This window comes from Musa acuminata, chromosome BXJ2-5, assembly GCF_036884655.1.
Source record: "Musa acuminata AAA Group cultivar baxijiao chromosome BXJ2-5, Cavendish_Baxijiao_AAA, whole genome shotgun sequence".
In the NCBI taxonomy this organism is placed as follows: Eukaryota; Viridiplantae; Streptophyta; class Magnoliopsida; order Zingiberales; family Musaceae; genus Musa; species Musa acuminata.
In genome coordinates this window covers 2303031-2322504 of record NC_088342.1, presented here as the reverse complement: position 1 = coordinate 2322504, position 19474 = coordinate 2303031, and the positions used below count along the sequence as shown (strand labels likewise).

Here is a 19474-nt window from a genome sequence, read left to right as displayed (position 1 = left end):
ATCTCATCCTCATCCTCATCCGTCCGAACATTTCAACCTCTGCCTTCCTACCAGATCGAGTGATCACATTGTGCCAATATGCCGTATGTAAAGAAACTGTGACTCTCAGTGGGCAAAGAATTTTTTGCGGAGAAGAAAAAAGTAAAAGAATAATGTTGATGCAGCCAAGAGGGGATCCGATTCCACTACTGCAGGAGAAGTGAGCCACCCAACATGTACCGCTCAATATGCATCTCATAAAATAATAGCAAGTATGAGGAACTCCTGTTGCATGCACTTTGAGCTCCATCCATCATGTGAAAGGTGGAAATGGACAGCAACAATTGCATCTCCATGTTAGTCACATGAAGCAGACGACTTAAGAGGGTGCAGAAAACTCCTAAAACTAATGTTAATGTAGAAGAATGATTGGGACAATTATGAAGCTAAACTTACTTTAACCAAAAACAAACAAAAAAAGGATGAATGGTTTGACGAAGGAGGCCTCAACTATGATGCTGTGAGAGCATGGTGATAAGATCATGTGCTTAGATTATGCATGATGCCTTGTAATTTACCACATAAGATAATTCTCTCTTCATGGTGTATTCTTTGCACCTCAAAAAAATTGTAATATTGTCTCCAACTATTCTTTTAGATAACACAATTGAAAATTATGAAATTAAAGGATATAATCAAAATTAATGATAGATATATTTAGGTTATTAGTTTACTAACATTTGGCACTCGTTTGGGAATTGCTCCAAACATGACCCCTCTTTGGCTAAAGAACAAAAATGCTGCTCTAGCATTCTTGTCAGATTAAGGGGAAGAAAGTCCACATTTATGGGGCATTTAATTGTGACCTATATATATATATATATATATATACTATTGAATCATCTATTATTGTCTACTTGATGAAACATATTTGCACCTAATTGGGCATCAAATCACACTCCACAGACCCTATTGCTACAAGTCTCAACAACATGAAGTTCCCAACAATAAACATGCATAAATAGGTCAAATGGTTGAGGATGCCATAAGCATTATAGTGGCATTACTGTAATTGATTGGATAAAAAAAGCATAGGTAAATAGTGGAGGAAAAAGACATCCATGAGGGTGGTGGGCAGGAGGATGAGAGAGCAAGAAAAGGAGACTTCCTTGCAATTAAAGCACCTTAAACCCCCCCCCCTCTCTCTCTCTCTCTCTCTCTCTCTCTCTGTCTCCCTTGCTTACAGAGACCCCTTCTCTACCCCTGCATCTGTTCTGCTTTCTTTCTCCCCTGAATCCATTCTTGTCCCTTTTGGTATTGGCTCTGTGACTCCAAGATCAAGATAAGCGGAGGAAAAGGTGTGATTTTTTTTTTCCGATGATCAATGTGGCGATCGATCAAGAATCTCCGTTTAGAGAGCTTAACATCAAGAACAGACGAGTGATGGTGAGCATCTCTTTCTTGTGCTCGACTTTTGTAGCTTTCGTTGTGTCTCTCTTCTCCGGGTTTTGGCGTTGGTGTGGGTTCTGACACCAAGGAACGGGGCGCAGGGAGGAGGAGGGGGGCTGGAGGAGGAGGAGGAGAAGTGGCCGCCGTGGCTGCGGCCGCTGCTGTCGACGCGCTTTTTCGTGCAATGCAAGCTGCACGCGGACTCCCACAAGAGCGAGTGTAACATGTACTGCCTCGACTGCAACAGCGGCGCCCTCTGTTCCCGGTGCCTCTCTCACCACGGCGGCCACCGAGCAATCCAGGTCCGTTGCTGCTTCTTCTTGCCTTCAATTCCCCGTTCAATTAGCTTTAGGTGCGTGTCAACGTCTTTGATTGTAGTGGAATCTACTCCGCCTTTTTGCCGCCATAAAAATGGCTTCTTGGATGACCTCCCTGTTCCTCATCAAAGCAACCATCTCGATCCAAATCCATTATTTCTTCTTGCCAAATCCTATTTTTGTCCATTCTTTGGACCGCTTCTCGTTAATGCCATGCTTTCGCAAGGGATTGAATCCTTCTGATGACGAGAAATGTTCTTTTCTGGTGTTGTTGTTACAGATAAGGCGGTCTTCCTACCACGACGTGATCAGAGTCTCCGAGATCCAGAAAGTGTTGGACATCACTGGCGTGCAGACGTACATCATCAACAGCGCCCGCGTCGTCTTCCTTAACGAGCGCCCCCAGCCGAAGCCCGGCAAGGGCGTCACGAACACCTGCGAAGTCTGCAATCGGAACCTCCTCGACTCCTTCCGCTTCTGCTCCCTCGGCTGCAAGGTCTCCGCCAGCCCCTTCCTCGTTACTACCAACATTTAACCTTTCCACCAAACAGACATCGTTTCTTCTCGTCCTTAACCAATTGCTTGATGAAATGTCCATGTCAGATTGCCGGCACCGCCTCTGACTACAGCAGGAACAGAAAGAACAGCAAGAAGAAGAAGAAGAAGTCAACTGCTGGATCAGACTCAGAGGAGTCTTGCACGAGTGCCAGTAGCGGCAGCGACAAGAGCCACGACGGCACACAGAGCTTCACTCCATCCACGCCCTCGCCGACCGCCGCCCGCCTCCGCAGCTCCAAGAGGAGGAAGGGAATTCCCCACAGAGCTCCGTTTGGAAGCCTAATGCTGGAGTTCTAAGCCTGCCTTCACATCATCAATACCAGGGACTTGTAAAACTACGTATTAACCACAATAGTAGCTACTCGGAGAAAGCTGCTGTCAAGCCATTGCTCATGGCGAACACAGGAAGACCATTCACAGCACAAAGTGCTTCTTGGCGTGGAGGCCGGTGCTGGGAAACACTGTAGATAAGGACGGCGGAGCTTGTTGGTGAAAGCTTCTGCAAGCCTTGATGGGAACGTAGTAATAGAGTTCTCGTGTACTGCTCTTTCTAGGTGTAATACTACTTCACCTCCCGTTACAACGTGGTGTTAAGAGAACGGAAGAGATGAAGGGAACACACTTCCCATGGGGAGACGCGAGGGTGCATTATACCGCCTTCCTTCTTGGGTGGGTTTGGGGAGGTAGATCACATGATTAAGTGGCGGGGCCCGATCGTTCCGAGCCGTATGATCCCCTTTTCGCGGTCGACGATTGATGTTGCAGATAAAGATGGGAACGAAGCCATGATTTCCGTGTTGGGCTTCTGAGTGTGACGTCTTTTCATAAAGGACGGCTTTCTGGGAGACTTAGCCATTAAGAGTCGGTATCGACGATGCCGTGCTTTGTCTAGATAAAGGACGGCTTTCTTCGCCTTTCAATTCTCGACACGCTTACACCGCCACGCGGTCCATTCAGGTGGACGTAATTAAATGGACGACAAGATGTATGCTGTTTGACGGGTGCCGTCGCCGCCTTTTGGTCCGACTCGGACGGCGACGAACCTTCGATCATCTAGAAAACTTTCTCGCCGAGAATCTACCTGTCGTATGACTGGTGGAGCAGATGGCCAACAGGTGGGTCCCAGTAGCCGCTTCGAATCGATGATACCACGAGACGAAGTCATTTATTAAACAATATCCTGAAGATAAAATAAAATTCATGCGAAAGGCAAAAGCAAGGCAAGTGCGGCATTTGCTTTCAGAGCCATTGGTCTCTCCGGTGGTGGCAATGAACACATGGCGCAGTGAGGAAGAGGAGGGCAAGCAAGTGGAGGTGAGTGGCATTCACTGTGCCATCTCCTCCACAAAGCCGGCCGGCCGGCCGGTTGCAGTCCTTTCTCGGATATCTCAACGTGCTCTGAATCCTACCACCACGCATCGCTGCATCTCCCCTCTGTGATGTGGCCACTGGTAGTTCGTTCAAAAGCAGCCACTGAGAGGAAGCTAAAGCTGGGTTTCCGGGGAGTGTTGGAGTGAGGCCCCCCCACATTATGGTGCACTCACTCCATGCCATCTTGTCAACCACAATCAGTCGGTGGCGATCGCTCTCAACCCCGTTGATGGCCAGCCCCTTTTGTCGTTAACAGGTGATACAAATCACGGGTTTGATTCGTGATTAAGGTCACAAATCTCGGATTTTGTCACGCTTTGGTTGACAAGAGGTGGAGTGGAACGTATGGGAGCTCCTGGTGCTCGACCTTTCCTTTATGTAAATGGTGGTGGTAGGACAAAGTTTGGCGAGCTACCTTTTCTTCTTTGCTTTGACAAAAGAGGGTGGGTGAGGAGGGGTTTGGGTTGATGACGACGTACGTTGACGTTGTTTGCACCGGTGATCACTGTGGACGATGCCTTGAGCCATTGTCTGACTCCTGTTGTCCGCAATAAATTGTTATCTTCTCTTCTCTTCTCTTCCCTTCCTTACAGGAGCATTCTGAAAGTCGTGGGAGAAGGGTAATGGAGTATCCATTGTTGGACAATGCCTTGAACCATCACCGTTGCCTCCTTTGTATCGAAGTCAAAGGACCGGCTATGTTCTCTTCCTTTCAGAACCATGGCAAAGGCTATCTCAGAGGTATGTCCATGTCGCCACGGTTCATCAGTAATGAAGTTGGTAGCTGTGCACATCAGAGAACCTACAGATGTCTGCTATCTTGAAAACCCAGCCGTCGTGTTGTCCCTCTACAGAAGAGATAGGGAAATAATTAATCATCTACGATTATTTATCTTCCTGTCTCACGTTTAATTATGGACTGTGACGGTCATCTTAAAGCTGCTGATTAGGTCACTGCTGATACAAGCTGTGATGAAGATGGCATCGATAGTGTACTATTGTTTTCTTCTGTGCATAAACTAATGAGTTATTTGTAGAGTTATATATAGGTTGCCTTTGAAAATATATCTATATTTTTAATGTATAGCTAAAGAAAAATATTTAAGTGAGTGAATGGGTAGTTATGGAATGCTTTAAGTGCTTGAAAAATAATAAATGAAATTATATTTTAAATATGCCTTAACATAAGTGATGTTTGATAAAATTAAAAGTTTATTAAATATATTTATGATAAATTTATCTTTTTAATATTTTTAATATTTATTCAAAAGTAAAACATATATATATTTATTTAAATTAATAAGTAAATAAATTAAATTAATAAATGAATGTATGTATGTAATCTTATAAAAAAATTTGTACGGCCCAAATATATAATAAATTTTTAAAAATCATATAAATTAATAAACAATAATGTTTAAATTAATTTTTTATGATAAATATAAATTTTATAAAAACACTATGGTCATAGTGCTTTCAACAATATCAAAAAATATTGTAATATAATAAAAAAAAACTATAATATAATATTTTTATATTATGCTATAGTATTTTTAATAGTATAAAAATATTAATAATATAAAACACTATAGTGTAATATAAAAATACTATAACCATGTGATCAATCTATAAGGAAAAGAAAGAAAAATGAGTATGTGGCTAAGGGTATTCTAGGTACTATGTAAAAAAATATGGAAATTCTAAAAATGAGAGATACTTTATGATAAAATAAAAAAGATGTAAGAATTTACCTAAAATATTTATATTTCTTTTTTGGTTGCAAAAATTGGATGTTGATTATTGGGTTTGGCTGCGATACAAGAAATATAAATCATCCAAGTTCCAATGAGTGCAGCCTAATACTCGGATTTAGGTTTAATATTATATTATTATTATTATTATTATTATTAACTTGAACATAAGTTTCAGATCCGATAAAATTAATGTAAATGAATTTAAATTTAAACACCGAATGGATGTTAATTTTGGTCACCATATTTCCTTCAAAATGATATCAATTGCAATTCCCAAAGCAGATATTAATCGATGACATAATCCACCCAAATTGTGCTTAAGAAACCAATTCAATATCACCATTGTTTTGTTTTGATATTAATTAGTATCCGAAAGTGTGATATACGAGTTCGCTAAATGCGGATTCCAGATCCGTTATGGTATGTGATGTATTTACAAGCCAACGGGAACTCCGATAAGAGATGAGATATCAAAAGGAATGGCACGATAGATCGAGACCACGGCGACCCCGTCCGCGTTGCCCGTGCATCATCGCCCCTGTCGTCTCCGGCCAACGGTGGTGCTCACCGATTCGGATATTACCACCCCCTCAAGACGCACGACGCGCGAGGCATCTCCACTGCGACGCTTCGTCTCTCTCGCAGGAAACCCTAGGCAAACCCGAGTGTCCTCCTCCCTGTTGCGTGTAAGTCGGCCGGCGACACGAACGACCGACGACCAGGATTCTCCCAGCGTTAGCGGCGGCGGTGCAGCGCGGCGCCTTCCCCCGGTACCTCCTCTCTCTCAGCTCTCTCTATCCCCGACCCCTCTCTCCCCCCTCTCTCCGGCGGTTCAACGTCCCCCCTCCTCCCTCTTCTCGCTTGCAATGCCCCTTCCCTCCCCCCTTCTTTTCTGTCGCAACACTCTGCCACCCCTTTCCTTTCCGATGGCATCTTCTCTGCATCTCTCTCGCATGGCGTCCTCAGGCAGCCTCTCCCTTTTTTTCGACGGCTCTCTCCGCCTCCTGTCGCTGTCAGCCCTCGCCCTTGCCTCCCCCTGTTCTCAGCCCGCCTCCTTGCGCGCCCCTGCCTTCAGCCTTCCCCTACTCTCAGCCGACCTGCTCCTATTCTCAGACCACCCCCCACCCTGCAAAATTCTGTTAATTTTTTGTGAATAATAATTTATGAATCGTGTTAATTACTGTATTTGTGACTGCTAGAATTTTGAATTGTAAATTTTTTTCTATAATTTTGAATTATGTTAATTTTGATGTTAATCTTCTTTTGTTTTGTTATTTTTTTCGTTAGATTCAAACAATTTAGTACTTTAATGTTTTGTAGATGGTTGAATGAATATAATTCGATGATTTAGTGGTGATAATTTGAATATGAATATGATATGGAATTCATATTTTGTCTAATCTATATTGTTGATAATTGAATTTCTTCTTGATTATATCTTTTTTATGATTTTTATATTGGCGAGCGCCTGGCTTCGCCCTGGTGAGTGCCTAGGGCCTCACCTTTGAAACCTTGGTGCATTTTAGCGCCTAGTGCCTTTGACAACATGGTCATCATAAGATATTTATTTTTCTTTGGCTTGATGTCAAAGGTATGAATTTTGCAGCAAATTTGGTCTTTTTTCTGTTTTGTCTTCAATTCGTTTACTTCTAGTTTTAGCGTTTTATTCATTAGATTGGGTTCCTTCTGAGGTAAGGGGAGAACTGGTGCCTGTTTGGTAGAGCAGCAGCAGTTGAAGTCGCTGCTGAAATGTTCACCAACGACAAGCGTCAGGCGGAGCGCACTGGGAGGCGTGGCACCCCTCGAGCCCAATACCTTCAGGTACTCACTTTCTCTCTCTTGCTTTGATTTGTTGATCCCAGCACAAATTTTTTTGAAATAAGAGAAGTTATCATCCAGTCTATCTATTTCCTCTCACATGCTTTAGAAAAGAAAATATTTTTATGATTGTGCATTTGATTTCTTTGGATATTTGATGTGAATGTGATTCCTCATTGAACCTTTCTGTCTTTAGTTATCCTTTTTGTTGAATATGAATTAGGAAATTTAGTCGATTACTTTTTGCATAAATTGTAAGGTTGATAATGCTCCAAAGCGACACAGTTATTATAACCTTCTGCCAATTGCAACATATGCAATTTATATAATAGTTGAATGGTGATTCTAACAAGGTATACTTGGGCCTGGATCAGAGATCTTGTTGTCGCATGCTGTAAAATGATGTAGGATATTTCTTGAATATATATCTTATGTTTTTCTAGTGGTTTTACAATGATTTCAGTCCAAGTATGCTCTCTTGCTTATTTCCAATGCATCTGTTTTCCAGGAACTTGTGACAGAGTTCCAGAATACAACAAATGAAGGTCATTACTGGTTCTTTGTCATCGTAGTCCTTTTGTTTTCATATCATTCCAGATTTTCTGCTTGATTCAAGAGAAATCATAATTATCTAAGGTTATTGTTGGTTTGGAACTCTATTAATCTGGCCTTTATTTGCATTTTGTAACATTCCATTATCTTTCCTGTTTTTGAATGACCATACTTCTCAATTTTACTGGATATAGGCACCACAGACGTTATCAGTATTGTAACTCGTAAATACCATATGCATTTGAATGCACTAAGCCTAGGAGCTTAAATGTGTGTACGTTCTGTTTTAATCATAAAATGAGGGTGGTTATCAATTATGACTTTGAAGTTGGGGAAGGAATGCCAATATAGAAATCTATTGTCAGAATTTGCTTAGTTAGGTGCTTTAAGCATAAATCATTATTTAAAGTTAACCTAAAATCAATTTAACTCGCTATGCTGCTAAAATGTAAGGTAACCCTACATTGAAGCCTAATATTTCAGGAACATACTCCACACCTCACAGGCTCCACATTGTAGATTCTTGGATGAATTTTTTGTTTTATGGAAAGATAGTACACAGAATTAGTAGGATAGAGAGACAAAGAAGGTGAAGGTCATGACAAAAATCAAGAAACAACAGACATTTTATTTCATGACAGATTTTGCTGGTTTGCTTGAAACTTGAGTATATTGCTCCTTAAGATCCATACTGCCATTTGTCAAAATAAATTATAAAGGAAAACTGCAAGGCTTTTTCTTTCAGATCAGTCTCATTCTCAATGTGTTGTAAAAGTATTTATTGTAGCATATAATTCATTCCATTTGAAAGGTTGTAAGCCTTGCTGAGAAATCTTGAACTTTAACATGATTTTTACCCGATTGATATGTATCACAGTTTCACATTATAGAATAATATATAGTTGAAGACTTGAAGTTGAAAAGCTTTTGATATTCATCAACCCTATTTTGGTCAATTCCGATCAATGTATTGGATCCTATCTTTTCTGTTAATGCAATATATTTCAGTACTTTTTGTCATTTTGACAATTATCTTTGATAGCCTGAACAAAATTAACGTGTCCCTCGGTTTAAAAGTTGTTTAATCATTCATAGAAAAGATACGATCAATAAGTTGTTAACTGCTAAAAACTAATAAGTTTGTGTGTTGTCATATTTAACGTCAAAAAATCATAAATTTGTTAAATATTTTTGCTGAAATTGTTTGTCTCACAAATGTTGTTTTATTGATTATATGTAACACTAAATGTACATGTCAATTGGCTTTTGGATTCTGATCATGTTCATGATGTTTCCTTGTTTAATTGCTACATTTTGTGTCAGAATCTGTTTTGATCTTTATTTGCTTAGTTCTGGTTGGAATAGTACAGTGAATAGTTGGTTTCAGAGACAAGTGCCTTTCTGTTGTTTGACATCTTGCAGAATCAAAAGAGAGAATTGTTGCGAATCTGGCCAACTTTGCATATGATCCTTACAATTATGCATTTCTGCGCCAGGTACAGAAATCAAATTCATACGTTACTGTTTACAGTATTATGGTCCTAATTATTTATGTTTTTAATGCATATATTTGTTCAAGCAGCTTAATGTATTGGAGCTGTTTCTGGACTGCATAACAGAGCATAATGAAAAACTTATTGAGTTTGGCATCGGTGGGATTTGCAACTCTTGTGTTGGTAAGTAATTTGAAATATAAATTCCTAGGGTTCTTGCGTAGAATTTTAACAATTGTAAGCATTATAATGAATATCATAGAGAAACATATGATATCTTTCCCCAAAATATGTAAGCAAAATAACTGTTGCATTGCAGATCCAGAAAATGCTGCAATGATCATTCAATGTGGTGGAATTCCATTGGTCATACAATGTTTATCCAGCTCAGATGGAAGTACTGTAAGTATATCCATTTGTGAACATTCACAAAGTTGCCCGTTTCCTTTTATCCAGTGAGACAAATAGGTTTCACATGGTCAAAATAACTTTCATGAAGTAATATATTGATTGACTAATGTCATTTTATATGCTAATGCAAAATAGTTTTGAGAACAGACATCTTTTTATTATGAACAACAAACTAAGATTTCAAAAGCAGTTCTTACAATGTCATTTTAGAATGTGAACACAGGTGACTTATGCTCTTGGGGCTTTATATTATCTATGTAATTCTTCTTCTAAGAAAGAGATTTTGAAACCGGAAGTTATTGAAGTCATAAGACGATATGCTGCATCTGGATCTCCGAATGTGATATTTAGCAATTTGGCAAATGCCTTTTTGGACAAGCACGTAAACAATTGACAGTGGCTGTGCCTTCAAAATAGGGTTCGTATTTCCATCTTGTGTGAATTAAAGTTTTTCAAGTTGTGAGACTCATCTCTAATATTTTGTTGATAATCTTTACATCATGTATTTCTACAGGTATTTGTCATCAGTCAAAACTGGGAATCCGATTTCTCGAGCTGAAAGTTGCCTTTGGGCTTCAGCCTTCATCTTTCGCTGAAAACTTTAGGTGGAAGGAGGGTTTTCACAGAAGATAGCTCTGTCGGGTACTTCAGTTGCTTCAAACATCTCAGTTCCTCATGCGGATATGTATCATATTGGTGTTCCTCGCAGAGGTCTGCTGGTTCCACACACAGGCAGGGACAGAGATCGGTCCAGAAATGGAAGGGCCCGGGCAAAATTAGTAAGTTTTATGGTGACTGGATTGATGACATTGAGTATAACTTTGAACACACAGCACCAGTTTATGAGTCAGTTGATCTCCATTTATGAAATTGGCACATGATAAATAAAGGTTCTGTTTCTGGCTTGCGTTGTGACATAGGCAGCTAGTGATGTGTTTTGTGCATGAAGTGGGGTATATATCGGCATGGTAATTATAAAACCTGACAAATCTTAAAGACTGTTCTTGGAGGAAGTGGTCACTTTATGCTTTCAAGAGCATATCTACAACTGCTTGCCAGAGAGATTGTGATTTCAGTGTTCTGTTTCCCAAGAAAATTTGCTGAGATTTCATGACTTGTTTCAACCAGACTCTTTAAGCTTCATGCAAGAATTAGCATTTTAATAGATCAAATGTTCAATAATTCTTGAGCCAAATTTTGGGGGAAAGTTGCTTACCCTCCCCAGATGGTTCTTGGCTTGCTGTTGTGATCCATGTCAAGTAAACGATTGACAGCCAGACAAGTCGAAGGTTTCTGGCTGGCTGCAGGGATGCGTCTGGAGGATATCATGGAATCGAAATCTTGTGCTCAGCAGTACTATTGCGCTATGATCTTCCCAAAGAAGTCAATACGTCAAGAAGTCAACCATGTCAAGAACAAAGCAATTCCCAAGACCTCCCAAAATATGGCTGTATTCTTCATCGCATATTCCTGGCAGCATTGGCTGGCAAACTGCGAGCCAGAGCTGGTCCAAACCTTTGTACAGGCCTCTGGGTGCGGCGCATGTTTGGTTAGAAGAATTCTTGTCGAAATTGGGCCATATTTAGGCCGTAAAGCCCAATAGACCTTGGGCACGCACCCGACCGAATCTAACGTAGATCGCGGCCGTGGAAGCCAATGCGTTGCTCGGTCGTGGAACTCCGTGCTGCGCTTGCATGTGAAACATGCGTCGCGCGTGCGGCGAGCACCGGGAATATTTCGGTTCGCGCGTCGTGGTTGGGTTCCACGTGAAGATGCCATGCAAACCCTCGTCATCACGTGGACGTTGATCCCGGATCCTCATATCACAGCCACACGTTGTTGGCATTCTTCCTCACCTGCGATGAACCACGGCCTCTCCTCTAATTAATACCACACGGTCATAGAGATGAATTATAACGCTTTACATACGCATACAACTCTTTTATTATTCCACAGTACAGTACTGTTCAATCCGTGGTATGATGTTTGTGGCGTGTGATCATCAATCGTAGGGGCCCGTGTCGCGGAAACAAGTGGTTTTATGTGAATAATTAATGTCATGCTTATCTTTCAGCGCATACATTATGCAGGATCCAATGTGGCACATGATTACTTTTATGTGTGTCGATTAAGTTATTATAAGCTCGTTGGAAGCAGCAGAATGATTAGGTGCAGTTGCTGCCTGACAAGAGTGGACCTCAGTGGGGAGCATCTTTAGGGACTTCCATGACCCTTAAATCACCACCTCTTAAGCTTTTAGTGATACAAATTCTCGCGTCTGTGTTGTTGTATATTTGAAGGTCCGGAAGCGCTTCCACTACAGTGAATTCATGACACTGCAATGAGCTTTGTGCAGTTCATAATCGTGTGTTGATTAGAACTACTGCAAAGCACTTTCAGAAAAAAAGAGTGTTCCGTGGTGTTCAGTTCGCATTGAAGTCATGGTCTTATTAGCTACAAAAACATAGCTACCAGTTGTTGTTGGATTATTTCATTTCTCTGTTGCTCGACCAATACGCTTTGACTCCCCTATAACGATGGATTTAATTACTCCAATCAATCATAAAACAAAGATCAGATTGACAGTGATGGTTGCACACAATACTTGATCTTTCTCTTGCATCGAATTTGATATTAGTCTCAATGGTACTGGCTATGTTCACACCTACTCCGTATAGTTAGGCTTAAAATTCTCTTAACAGTTTATTCGTAGAATAAAGCAACTTGTGAGACTTCAAACTATATTCACAACTACCATTTATTTCTATCACTATTTTGTTGACCTCTTCTTTAACTGATAGCTCAAGAGCACTTGTAGGATGTTCTTTTGCTGATAGAGAAGCTAAAAAGGGTCACTAAAAACGCAAAATGAACTTGATAGGTTGACAGAATCATTTTAATGGAGATGTGGCTCAGGGCATCGTTCTAAAGTGGACAGGCTTTGGTCAACTGTGTTAAATGTTCTTCAACATCTCTAGAGTCGCAGTGTCATGGAAATTCGAGAGAAGTAACTCATGCAATATGTGTCCATCATCAGGTATGGACATTTCTAATAAAGTAGTCTCTACAGTACATTGAGTGCAGGTCTCTCTAACTACACATCATCTTAAAACGCAAAGAGATAGAGAGGGAACAGATATTACCATCCCTTCATCCAAACACCCGAGTTATAAATGACCATGGAGAAGTCAACTTGCAAGTGCTATCCATATTTCCATGACTAAGGACATGCAACTTTGGAGCAACTGGGGGACACCTTTTATAGATTAAGATTCGGCTAATCTCTTTTTCAATGTCCAAACACAAACCGGCATTTCTGATCACGACATGAATTGTTTAGAATACATCCTTAATCACTTCTCTAAAGCTAAAGGAGAGACACAGTGGAAGTCACTCTCCATGGAACCTCCACCATAGGAAGCCAATAAGGCCTACGGCATCTCCGAAGCTGGTCAAAAGTGGCAGCGAGCGATCGTATGCTTTAGATCTCGAGCCACCACCTGCAGCTTTACCTAATCGATCGATAACTTCTGTTCTTCTCTTCCTCGATCAGCCATCCCTTTCCTCAACCCTTCGCTGTATACCTACTGAGATTAAATGTATATGAAGAGCCGTAGACTCTGCAACATGTTCCTGTTTGTTGATATGTGTACGCGGAAGATTACATACAGTATCTCGTCATCAAGACCTGAGTATAGATATCCGTATATATAATATGACCGATGGTTTGGGGAGGGATGAGCTGGTGGCAGTGGTGGTCTCGAGGAGGGCGCCGCGGCCGACAGCCACCCGGAGGGTTCGGTGGGTTTGACTTTTCTGCATGACTCGGTCCGGACGACGCACGTGAACCCCACCCTCCCCGGTTGAACCAGGCCGGTTGGTTTACATGACCGGTTCGGGCATTTAGCCGCACTCATTTTGATGCATGCACCGGAATGCATGGCCATGGATGGTTTCTCCTGATGCAGATTATAAATGCCTCACTGTAGGGATGACATCACGTGGTTGATTGCTGGCTCATTCGATCGATGCGAGGGGTCGAACAAGAAGATCTTTACGGTGAAGCGACATGAGGAGATGGAGAGAGAGATAGAATAGGCAACGAACCCATGAAACATAGTCACAAGGAGAGGGACCTGTTGCAGATTTATTTACTCTTTAAGAATGCCAAATCAAACTGAATCATTAAAAATACATAAGAAAAGGAAAAAAAAAAGATGGTTAATTATTAGAAGAAATGTCAGATGTGTCTCGGAAAGGCAAAACGAAGAGACAATGTTCGATTGAGGAGGGAGAGGGAGAGGGAGAGGGAGAGAGAGAGAGGATGTCTGCTTTCGGCTCCTTTGGAGGAAGACCATCAACCACTTGCACAACTGTTTTGACACCAACCCTGGGTTAACTTGGTAAACCCAAGGTTTAACAACTCCTAAACCTCAGTTTAAGGCATTTTAATGGAGCCAAAGGCATCACCATCAAACACTATGTCACAACGCATATCATATTATAACCCTCGCCTTCTCTCTCTCTCTCCACCTATTCCCATTATTCTATCCATTTCTTCAACTCTTAGGCCAACCCTCCCATCTCTCTCTGTCTCCTCCCTTCACAAACCCTCTCTCTCTCTCTCTCTCTCTCTCTCTCTCTGCGTTCGGTTTCGGCACTTCCTCCACTGCTCCTCCCCTGTGCTCTCTTCGCTTTAAAGAACTCGCTTTTATATACGTTTTCCCCACCTTTTCTCCGCTTTTGGAACTAGAAAACAGCGCTTCTATTATTTTTTTTGCTCGCTTCTCTCACACAGTGGGTTTTCTTGAATGAGGTTATGGCTGGCTTGGATCTGAGCACCGCTACAAGGTACGTCCACCACCACCATCTTCACCTCGCCCACCACCTTAACCCGAGCTCAGAGGATGACAACAATAACAGCAGCAGTGCTAAGATCGAGCATGGCCAATTCAGCGGCGCCGCGGAAAGCGACGACTCGCCGTTCACGCCCGATCAGGGGGCTGCTCAAGGCGGCGCGGCGGGCCGGCGCCCCCGGGGCCGCCCCCCGGGCTCCAAGAACAAGCCTAAGCCCCCGGTGATCATCACCCAGGAGAGCGCCAACACTCTCCGTGCTCACATCCTCGAGGTCGGCGCCGGATGTGACGTCTTCGACTGCATCGCCACCTACGCCCGACGCAGGCAGCGCGGCGTCTGCGTCCTCAGCGGGAGCGGGATCGTCACCAACGTCACCCTCCACCAGCCCTCCGCGTCCGGTGGCGTGGTCACCCTCCAAGGCCGCTTCGAGATCTTATCGCTCTCGGGGTCCTTCCTTCCGCCACCCGCTCCTCCCGGGGCTACTAGCCTCACCATCTTCCTCGCCGGTGGACAAGGCCAAGTGGTCGGCGGCAACGTCGCCGGAACGCTGCTTGCGGCCGGCCCGGTTCTTGTGATCACTGCTTCCTTCACCAACGTCGCATATGAGCGGCTCCCGCTAGAGGAGGAAGAATCCCCGCCGCTGCAGATGCAGCCACCAGCGCCACAAGGATCAGGAGGAGACGGAGGGAGCGGCGGAGCGGGAGGCAGTCCCTTCCCTGACCCGTCATCGATCTTACCATTGTTCAACTTGCCGCTCAACATGACAAATAGCCAATTGCCGGCGGACGGGCACGGTTGGGCGGGGGAAGCAACCGCAACCAGGCGGCTACCTTTCTGATATGGATGGACATGATGTGCCTGCTGCAGCAAAGGTTAGCATGCGCACTCGAGGATTTCCGTGCAACAACTACTCAGCTTGTTTCATTTCTTCTCGACTGGTTCCGATCTTTTGCTCTCTTTCTTGGGATTTCTGATGTCTTGTCTTCTCTGTCGCCTCGTCTACTTCATCTTCCACTGTTGTGTGTTGTTTTTGCTGTTGTTGTTCGTGGAAGTACTCTCTCTGTTATAAATACACTTGTTTAGTACTGTTATCATCATCCACTGCATGCATCGACTGCTTCATCTCGACCTTTTTCTTACTCTACTATCAGTCCAACATTCGGATTAACAGCTGAGTATTCCCAGTGTAATTGTCAGTAGCACTTTTGTTTGTACCCTTCTTCTACTTGTTAGCAGATAATGAAATGGATGATTAGGGCATATTAGTTTTCAGTGAGTATTCATCGAGGATCATGGAAATAAGGATAAAAGGAGAAGAAATCATGACGTAGGGTTTCGTCTGTGGGATAGGAAACATTGTTCTTTGATCCCATGTCTGCATGTCTTCTACCGAAAGACCACTAGCTTTTGCTTTCTGGCAGCGTTCTCTCAGGAAATCTTCATCTTCCTCCTCGCCATCTGTGCATCTGAAGCGTGAAATGTTGGGGTCTATTGAACATTCAAACATTCATCGAAGGCGATTATGACCTCAAAAGATGGAAAATGTCCCAAAGTTGATGCATTGTCCTTATGTTTGCCTGATTAATCATTGTTGTATTGGCATAATACCAAATTATACCACCTGATCAAAATATCTTTTATGCTCATTCCAATACATCGCATAGCAGTCTCATGTTTAGTTGCTTTGTAATTGCTTGTCACATCTATGTGTCATGCTTTTTCTAAGGATAAAACATCATTTCCTTATCTCCAAATTAGGCAAGTTCTATTGGTCTTAGCACATCCAGCTAGCCAATTTGCATGACAATTTCCTTATCTATAGATGTGTGACATTTTACAATCTTCAAAATTCTTAGGTCTTCAAAACTGCTTCTAACAGCAAATCAAGGTAGCTGTTCTTGTCTGATTAAAATTTTAACCAACAATTCTGCATCGATCTCGATCTCGATCTCGATTCTTTGAACAATTTCCTCTCTTCCATGTCTATTTTTTTTCACATTTCTGTGTCATCCTTGCATATTGATTATATATTTGGTTTGCATGAATAGATATGTATGTATTCTGTATTTATTTATTTACTTTCTATTACAAATATACTAAACTTTAATTCTTGATAGTTAACAATTTACTACTTTATGAAATTTCAGATCTAGATTGTTTCAAAGATGATTGAATGTGATCATCTAAGCATAAAAAAATACTTGTTGATATACACAAACTCTTGAATTGTTAGCTATTTATTGAATATTCATTGGAATTTTCTTTGTCTTTGATCAGTTGTGTTACACAGCCAATGCTTTATGTATTATTCGACGGGAGAAACTTGAACTATGATGATCATCATTAAATCCATATATACTCCATCTTTTGTGCCTTAAAACCTTTACACGATAATTATTAAATAGGATCACATGAAACGCCGAAACGAGGATTAATACAAGCTTTAGTGTCATATATAGAAGATTTGTCAGAAAATACAAAGCTACCTGATGTTGTGATGATAGATTTCACTCAAAAAAAGAAGCTACCAAACCATCCAACATTGCAGATATATATTACAACAATTTTCAGATATCTTTACATTCCTGACTGGTAATTGCAAACATTGCAACTCTAATATCCTCAAATTCTTCACTTCTTCTCGTTGTCATGGAGATCTATGGAGCATGTCAACTTCTGCTTTAATGAGATGAATAATGCTGCTTAAGGGAGTTTCCTCGATCATTGATGTCGATTCATCTTTGCTTATAAATGTTCTCTTGTTTGATGCTGAACCTGATGCCAGAATCACTGTCATCGATAGCTTTGGTTGCATCACTAGATTTTCCAGCTACAATAAACATATTATCACTTCTGAATTGTTTTTTTTCCTTTGTTATTATTGTCATTACGAAGAAGTCATACATACAACCAATTAACACTTTCTTTCCGAGTTGTAATAACTTGTGTCTTAGTTGCTCAGTGAGCAAGTGAGAAAGGTAACTGCAGGGATATATTTTTATCTTCTTGGTTCTTGCTATGTAGCAATGTTCTATGTGGCTCTTTAATCTGTGGAAGATTCATGATCTTTCTCTGATACTACCAAAACACATTTTACCTTGATAGCTTTGATTCATATGCTTTCTTTTCGATGGACTACGTGAAAGTTCAAACAAATATGTAGTTAGTGGATCATTAGGAATGGAAGACTAAAGTCGTTCGCTGAAGGATCTTTTTCCCCTTGCAAGATCACAACTTAGTAGTGCTAATTTGAGAAGAGACTTTCCAAGAAGAAGAAGAAGAGACCTGATGAGACTTTCGAGTAAGAGATACAAACTTTGGTTCTTAAGGTTCTTAGTTAGGATTTAGACTTTGTAGGGGGGCTTGTTTACAAAGCAAAGCTGACTTAAGAAGACAAGATTATGGAAGGTTGAATTAGATGTCATTGGAAGAAACAAAGATGTTGATCGCACAGTAGTAACCCTGTCGAGCGAAGAAGACAAATGTGAAGGGCAACGCAAGAAGGCATGTTTATATACTCATGTTGTGTTCATAAATGAGAGTTTCATTCATCCTTCAATCAACAAGGATAGAATTATTGGATAATTTTCATATTATTATTATTATTATTATTATTATTATTATTATTATTATTATTTTTAAATCGCATAAAATAACAAACATGCTTTCAACTTTTTCTTGAAAAAGTCGAGGAAAATATTTTCCCTCCTTTCATTTGGTCCGATTAAAAAGAAATATTATATTATAATAGGAAAAAATAACATCAAAGTCATTAACCACGGTTAAAAAAATTATATATCAAATGAAGATCGAAACAAAAGTAAATAATAACTATGTGATACTAAGTATTGAAAAGAATACGATGATATATACGAGGTATAATTCAACTTGCTAATGTATGTTAACACTGATCAATTTCATTCGATTTATAATTTTTGATCAACACGTTTAATGTCACGATACTAATAACAATGGAAAGCAAATTATTGTAAAAAAATAACTGGAAAAATATTTTCCTTTTAAGAAAAACCCACAAGTATTTGCATTAAAAAAAGTGATATACATTAAAAAAAACAAAGATTACAGTCCCCCTTCATAATCACGCGTGCAAGCAAAAGGTCAAGATTGCAGTCTTCAAGGCCACTCAATTTAGGAAGATGACATATATTAAATTCCAATAACATCCCAAAGTGACCCCATCAACATTTAATATTTCCAATTTGATCGAGCGGGCGATTCGAATTTGAAGGGAAAAAAGGGGACCCACACCATTTTTTTTTTTATTTTCTCTCATTTTAAATGATGAAAAAAGAGATAAATTCTTTGGAGAAAGTTCCTAAATTTGAAAATTCTTTCAAACTTTAAAAAAATTTTATAAAGTTTCTTGGTTAGATGAAAATTTTGTTTTATCCTTATTTTCGTCACCTACCGTCGCCTCCTCTTTGCATCATCTTTATTATCACTCTTATGATCTCACTAGACATAAGTGATAGGGAAGAAAAAGAGGACTCTGATCAATGAGGCTAGCTCGGGCATATGTAATCATGAGAGGGGAGAAGACGATCAGTGGGACTAATCCGTGTGGAAAGATACAGATGGCTAAGGATTGACGAGGTGGAGAGGGAGATTGGTAGGGTAGAGGGATGTGGTCGATCGAGGATAGGATGATTATTTTTTAAAAAATATTATTTAAATTTTTTGAAGTTAAAACATTATTTGAGAAATTCTTAAACTTAAAAGATATTTTATTTGAATTCATCCTTTAAAAAAATATCCTATTTCAATTTAGAAAAATTATAATGTAGTGTGTTTGAACAAATAATTAGCCATTGCATTTATGTGTATTTGATCACATAAATAAAAATAAAAAAATAAATATAAAAACAATTAATTTTCATAAAGTAAGTTACATAAT

General features: G+C 40.6%; 3 protein-coding genes across 5 annotated transcripts; all 3 read left to right on the top strand.

Moving 5' to 3' along the window:
* Window positions 1-1186: 1186 nt before the first annotated feature.
* LOC135612101 (protein RGF1 INDUCIBLE TRANSCRIPTION FACTOR 1-like) lies at window positions 1187-2886 on the top strand. The gene is made up of 4 exons (XM_065107924.1): window positions 1187-1425; window positions 1530-1730; window positions 2026-2241; window positions 2349-2886. Exons 1-4 carry the CDS (start codon window positions 1357-1359, stop codon window positions 2598-2600), a joined length of 738 nt encoding a protein of 245 aa, XP_064963996.1. The 5' UTR covers window positions 1187-1356; the 3' UTR covers window positions 2601-2886.
* Window positions 2887-5873: 2987 nt separating this feature from the next.
* LOC135581510 (uncharacterized) lies at window positions 5874-10617 on the top strand. 2 transcript variants are annotated; one of them, XM_065107923.1, is made up of 8 exons: window positions 5874-6198; window positions 7103-7249; window positions 7755-7791; window positions 9221-9294; window positions 9381-9474; window positions 9611-9693; window positions 9926-10120; window positions 10217-10617. In XM_065107923.1, the coding sequence occupies exons 2-7, from the start codon at window positions 7178-7180 to the stop codon at window positions 10094-10096; spliced, it is 531 nt and encodes a 176-aa protein (XP_064963995.1). In that variant the 5' UTR covers window positions 5874-6198; window positions 7103-7177; the 3' UTR covers window positions 10097-10120; window positions 10217-10617. The 2 variants fall into 2 exon arrangements, with proteins under 2 accessions (XP_064963995.1, XP_064963994.1); XM_065107922.1 differs by having other exon boundaries at window positions 5878-6198; window positions 7125-7249.
* Window positions 10618-14268: 3651 nt separating this feature from the next.
* On the top strand, window positions 14269-15650 carry LOC103983824 (AT-hook motif nuclear-localized protein 23). Of its 2 annotated transcripts, XM_065107921.1 has the most exons (2): window positions 14269-14553; window positions 14626-15650. In XM_065107921.1, the coding sequence occupies exons 1-2, from the start codon at window positions 14522-14524 to the stop codon at window positions 15395-15397; spliced, it is 804 nt and encodes a 267-aa protein (XP_064963993.1). In that variant the 5' UTR covers window positions 14269-14521; the 3' UTR covers window positions 15398-15650. The 2 variants fall into 2 exon arrangements, with proteins under 2 accessions (XP_064963993.1, XP_009399397.1); XM_009401122.3 differs by having other exon boundaries at window positions 14270-15650.
* The last annotated feature ends 3824 nt before the right edge of the window (window positions 15651-19474 follow it).

Excerpts from the sequence above, each read along its gene's own strand:
- LOC135612101 (XM_065107924.1), top strand. The coding sequence starts at position 1,357 with ATGATCAATGTGGCGATCGATCAAGAATCTCCGTTTAGAGAGCTTAAC. Across the intron at positions 1,426-1,529 it reads TCAAGAACAGACGAGTGATG|GGAGGAGGAGGGGGGCTGGA; the intron begins GTGAGCATCTCT and ends AACGGGGCGCAG. Across the intron at positions 2,242-2,348 it reads TCTGCTCCCTCGGCTGCAAG|ATTGCCGGCACCGCCTCTGA; the intron begins GTCTCCGCCAGC and ends TGTCCATGTCAG.
- LOC135581510 (XM_065107923.1), top strand. The coding sequence starts at position 7,178 with ATGTTCACCAACGACAAGCGTCAGGCGGAGCGCACTGGGAGGCGTGGC. Across the intron at positions 7,250-7,754 it reads CTCGAGCCCAATACCTTCAG|GAACTTGTGACAGAGTTCCA; the intron begins GTACTCACTTTC and ends TCTGTTTTCCAG. Across the intron at positions 9,475-9,610 it reads GATTTGCAACTCTTGTGTTG|ATCCAGAAAATGCTGCAATG; the intron begins GTAAGTAATTTG and ends GTTGCATTGCAG.
- LOC103983824 (XM_009401122.3), top strand. The coding sequence starts at position 14,522 with ATGGCTGGCTTGGATCTGAGCACCGCTACAAGGTACGTCCACCACCAC.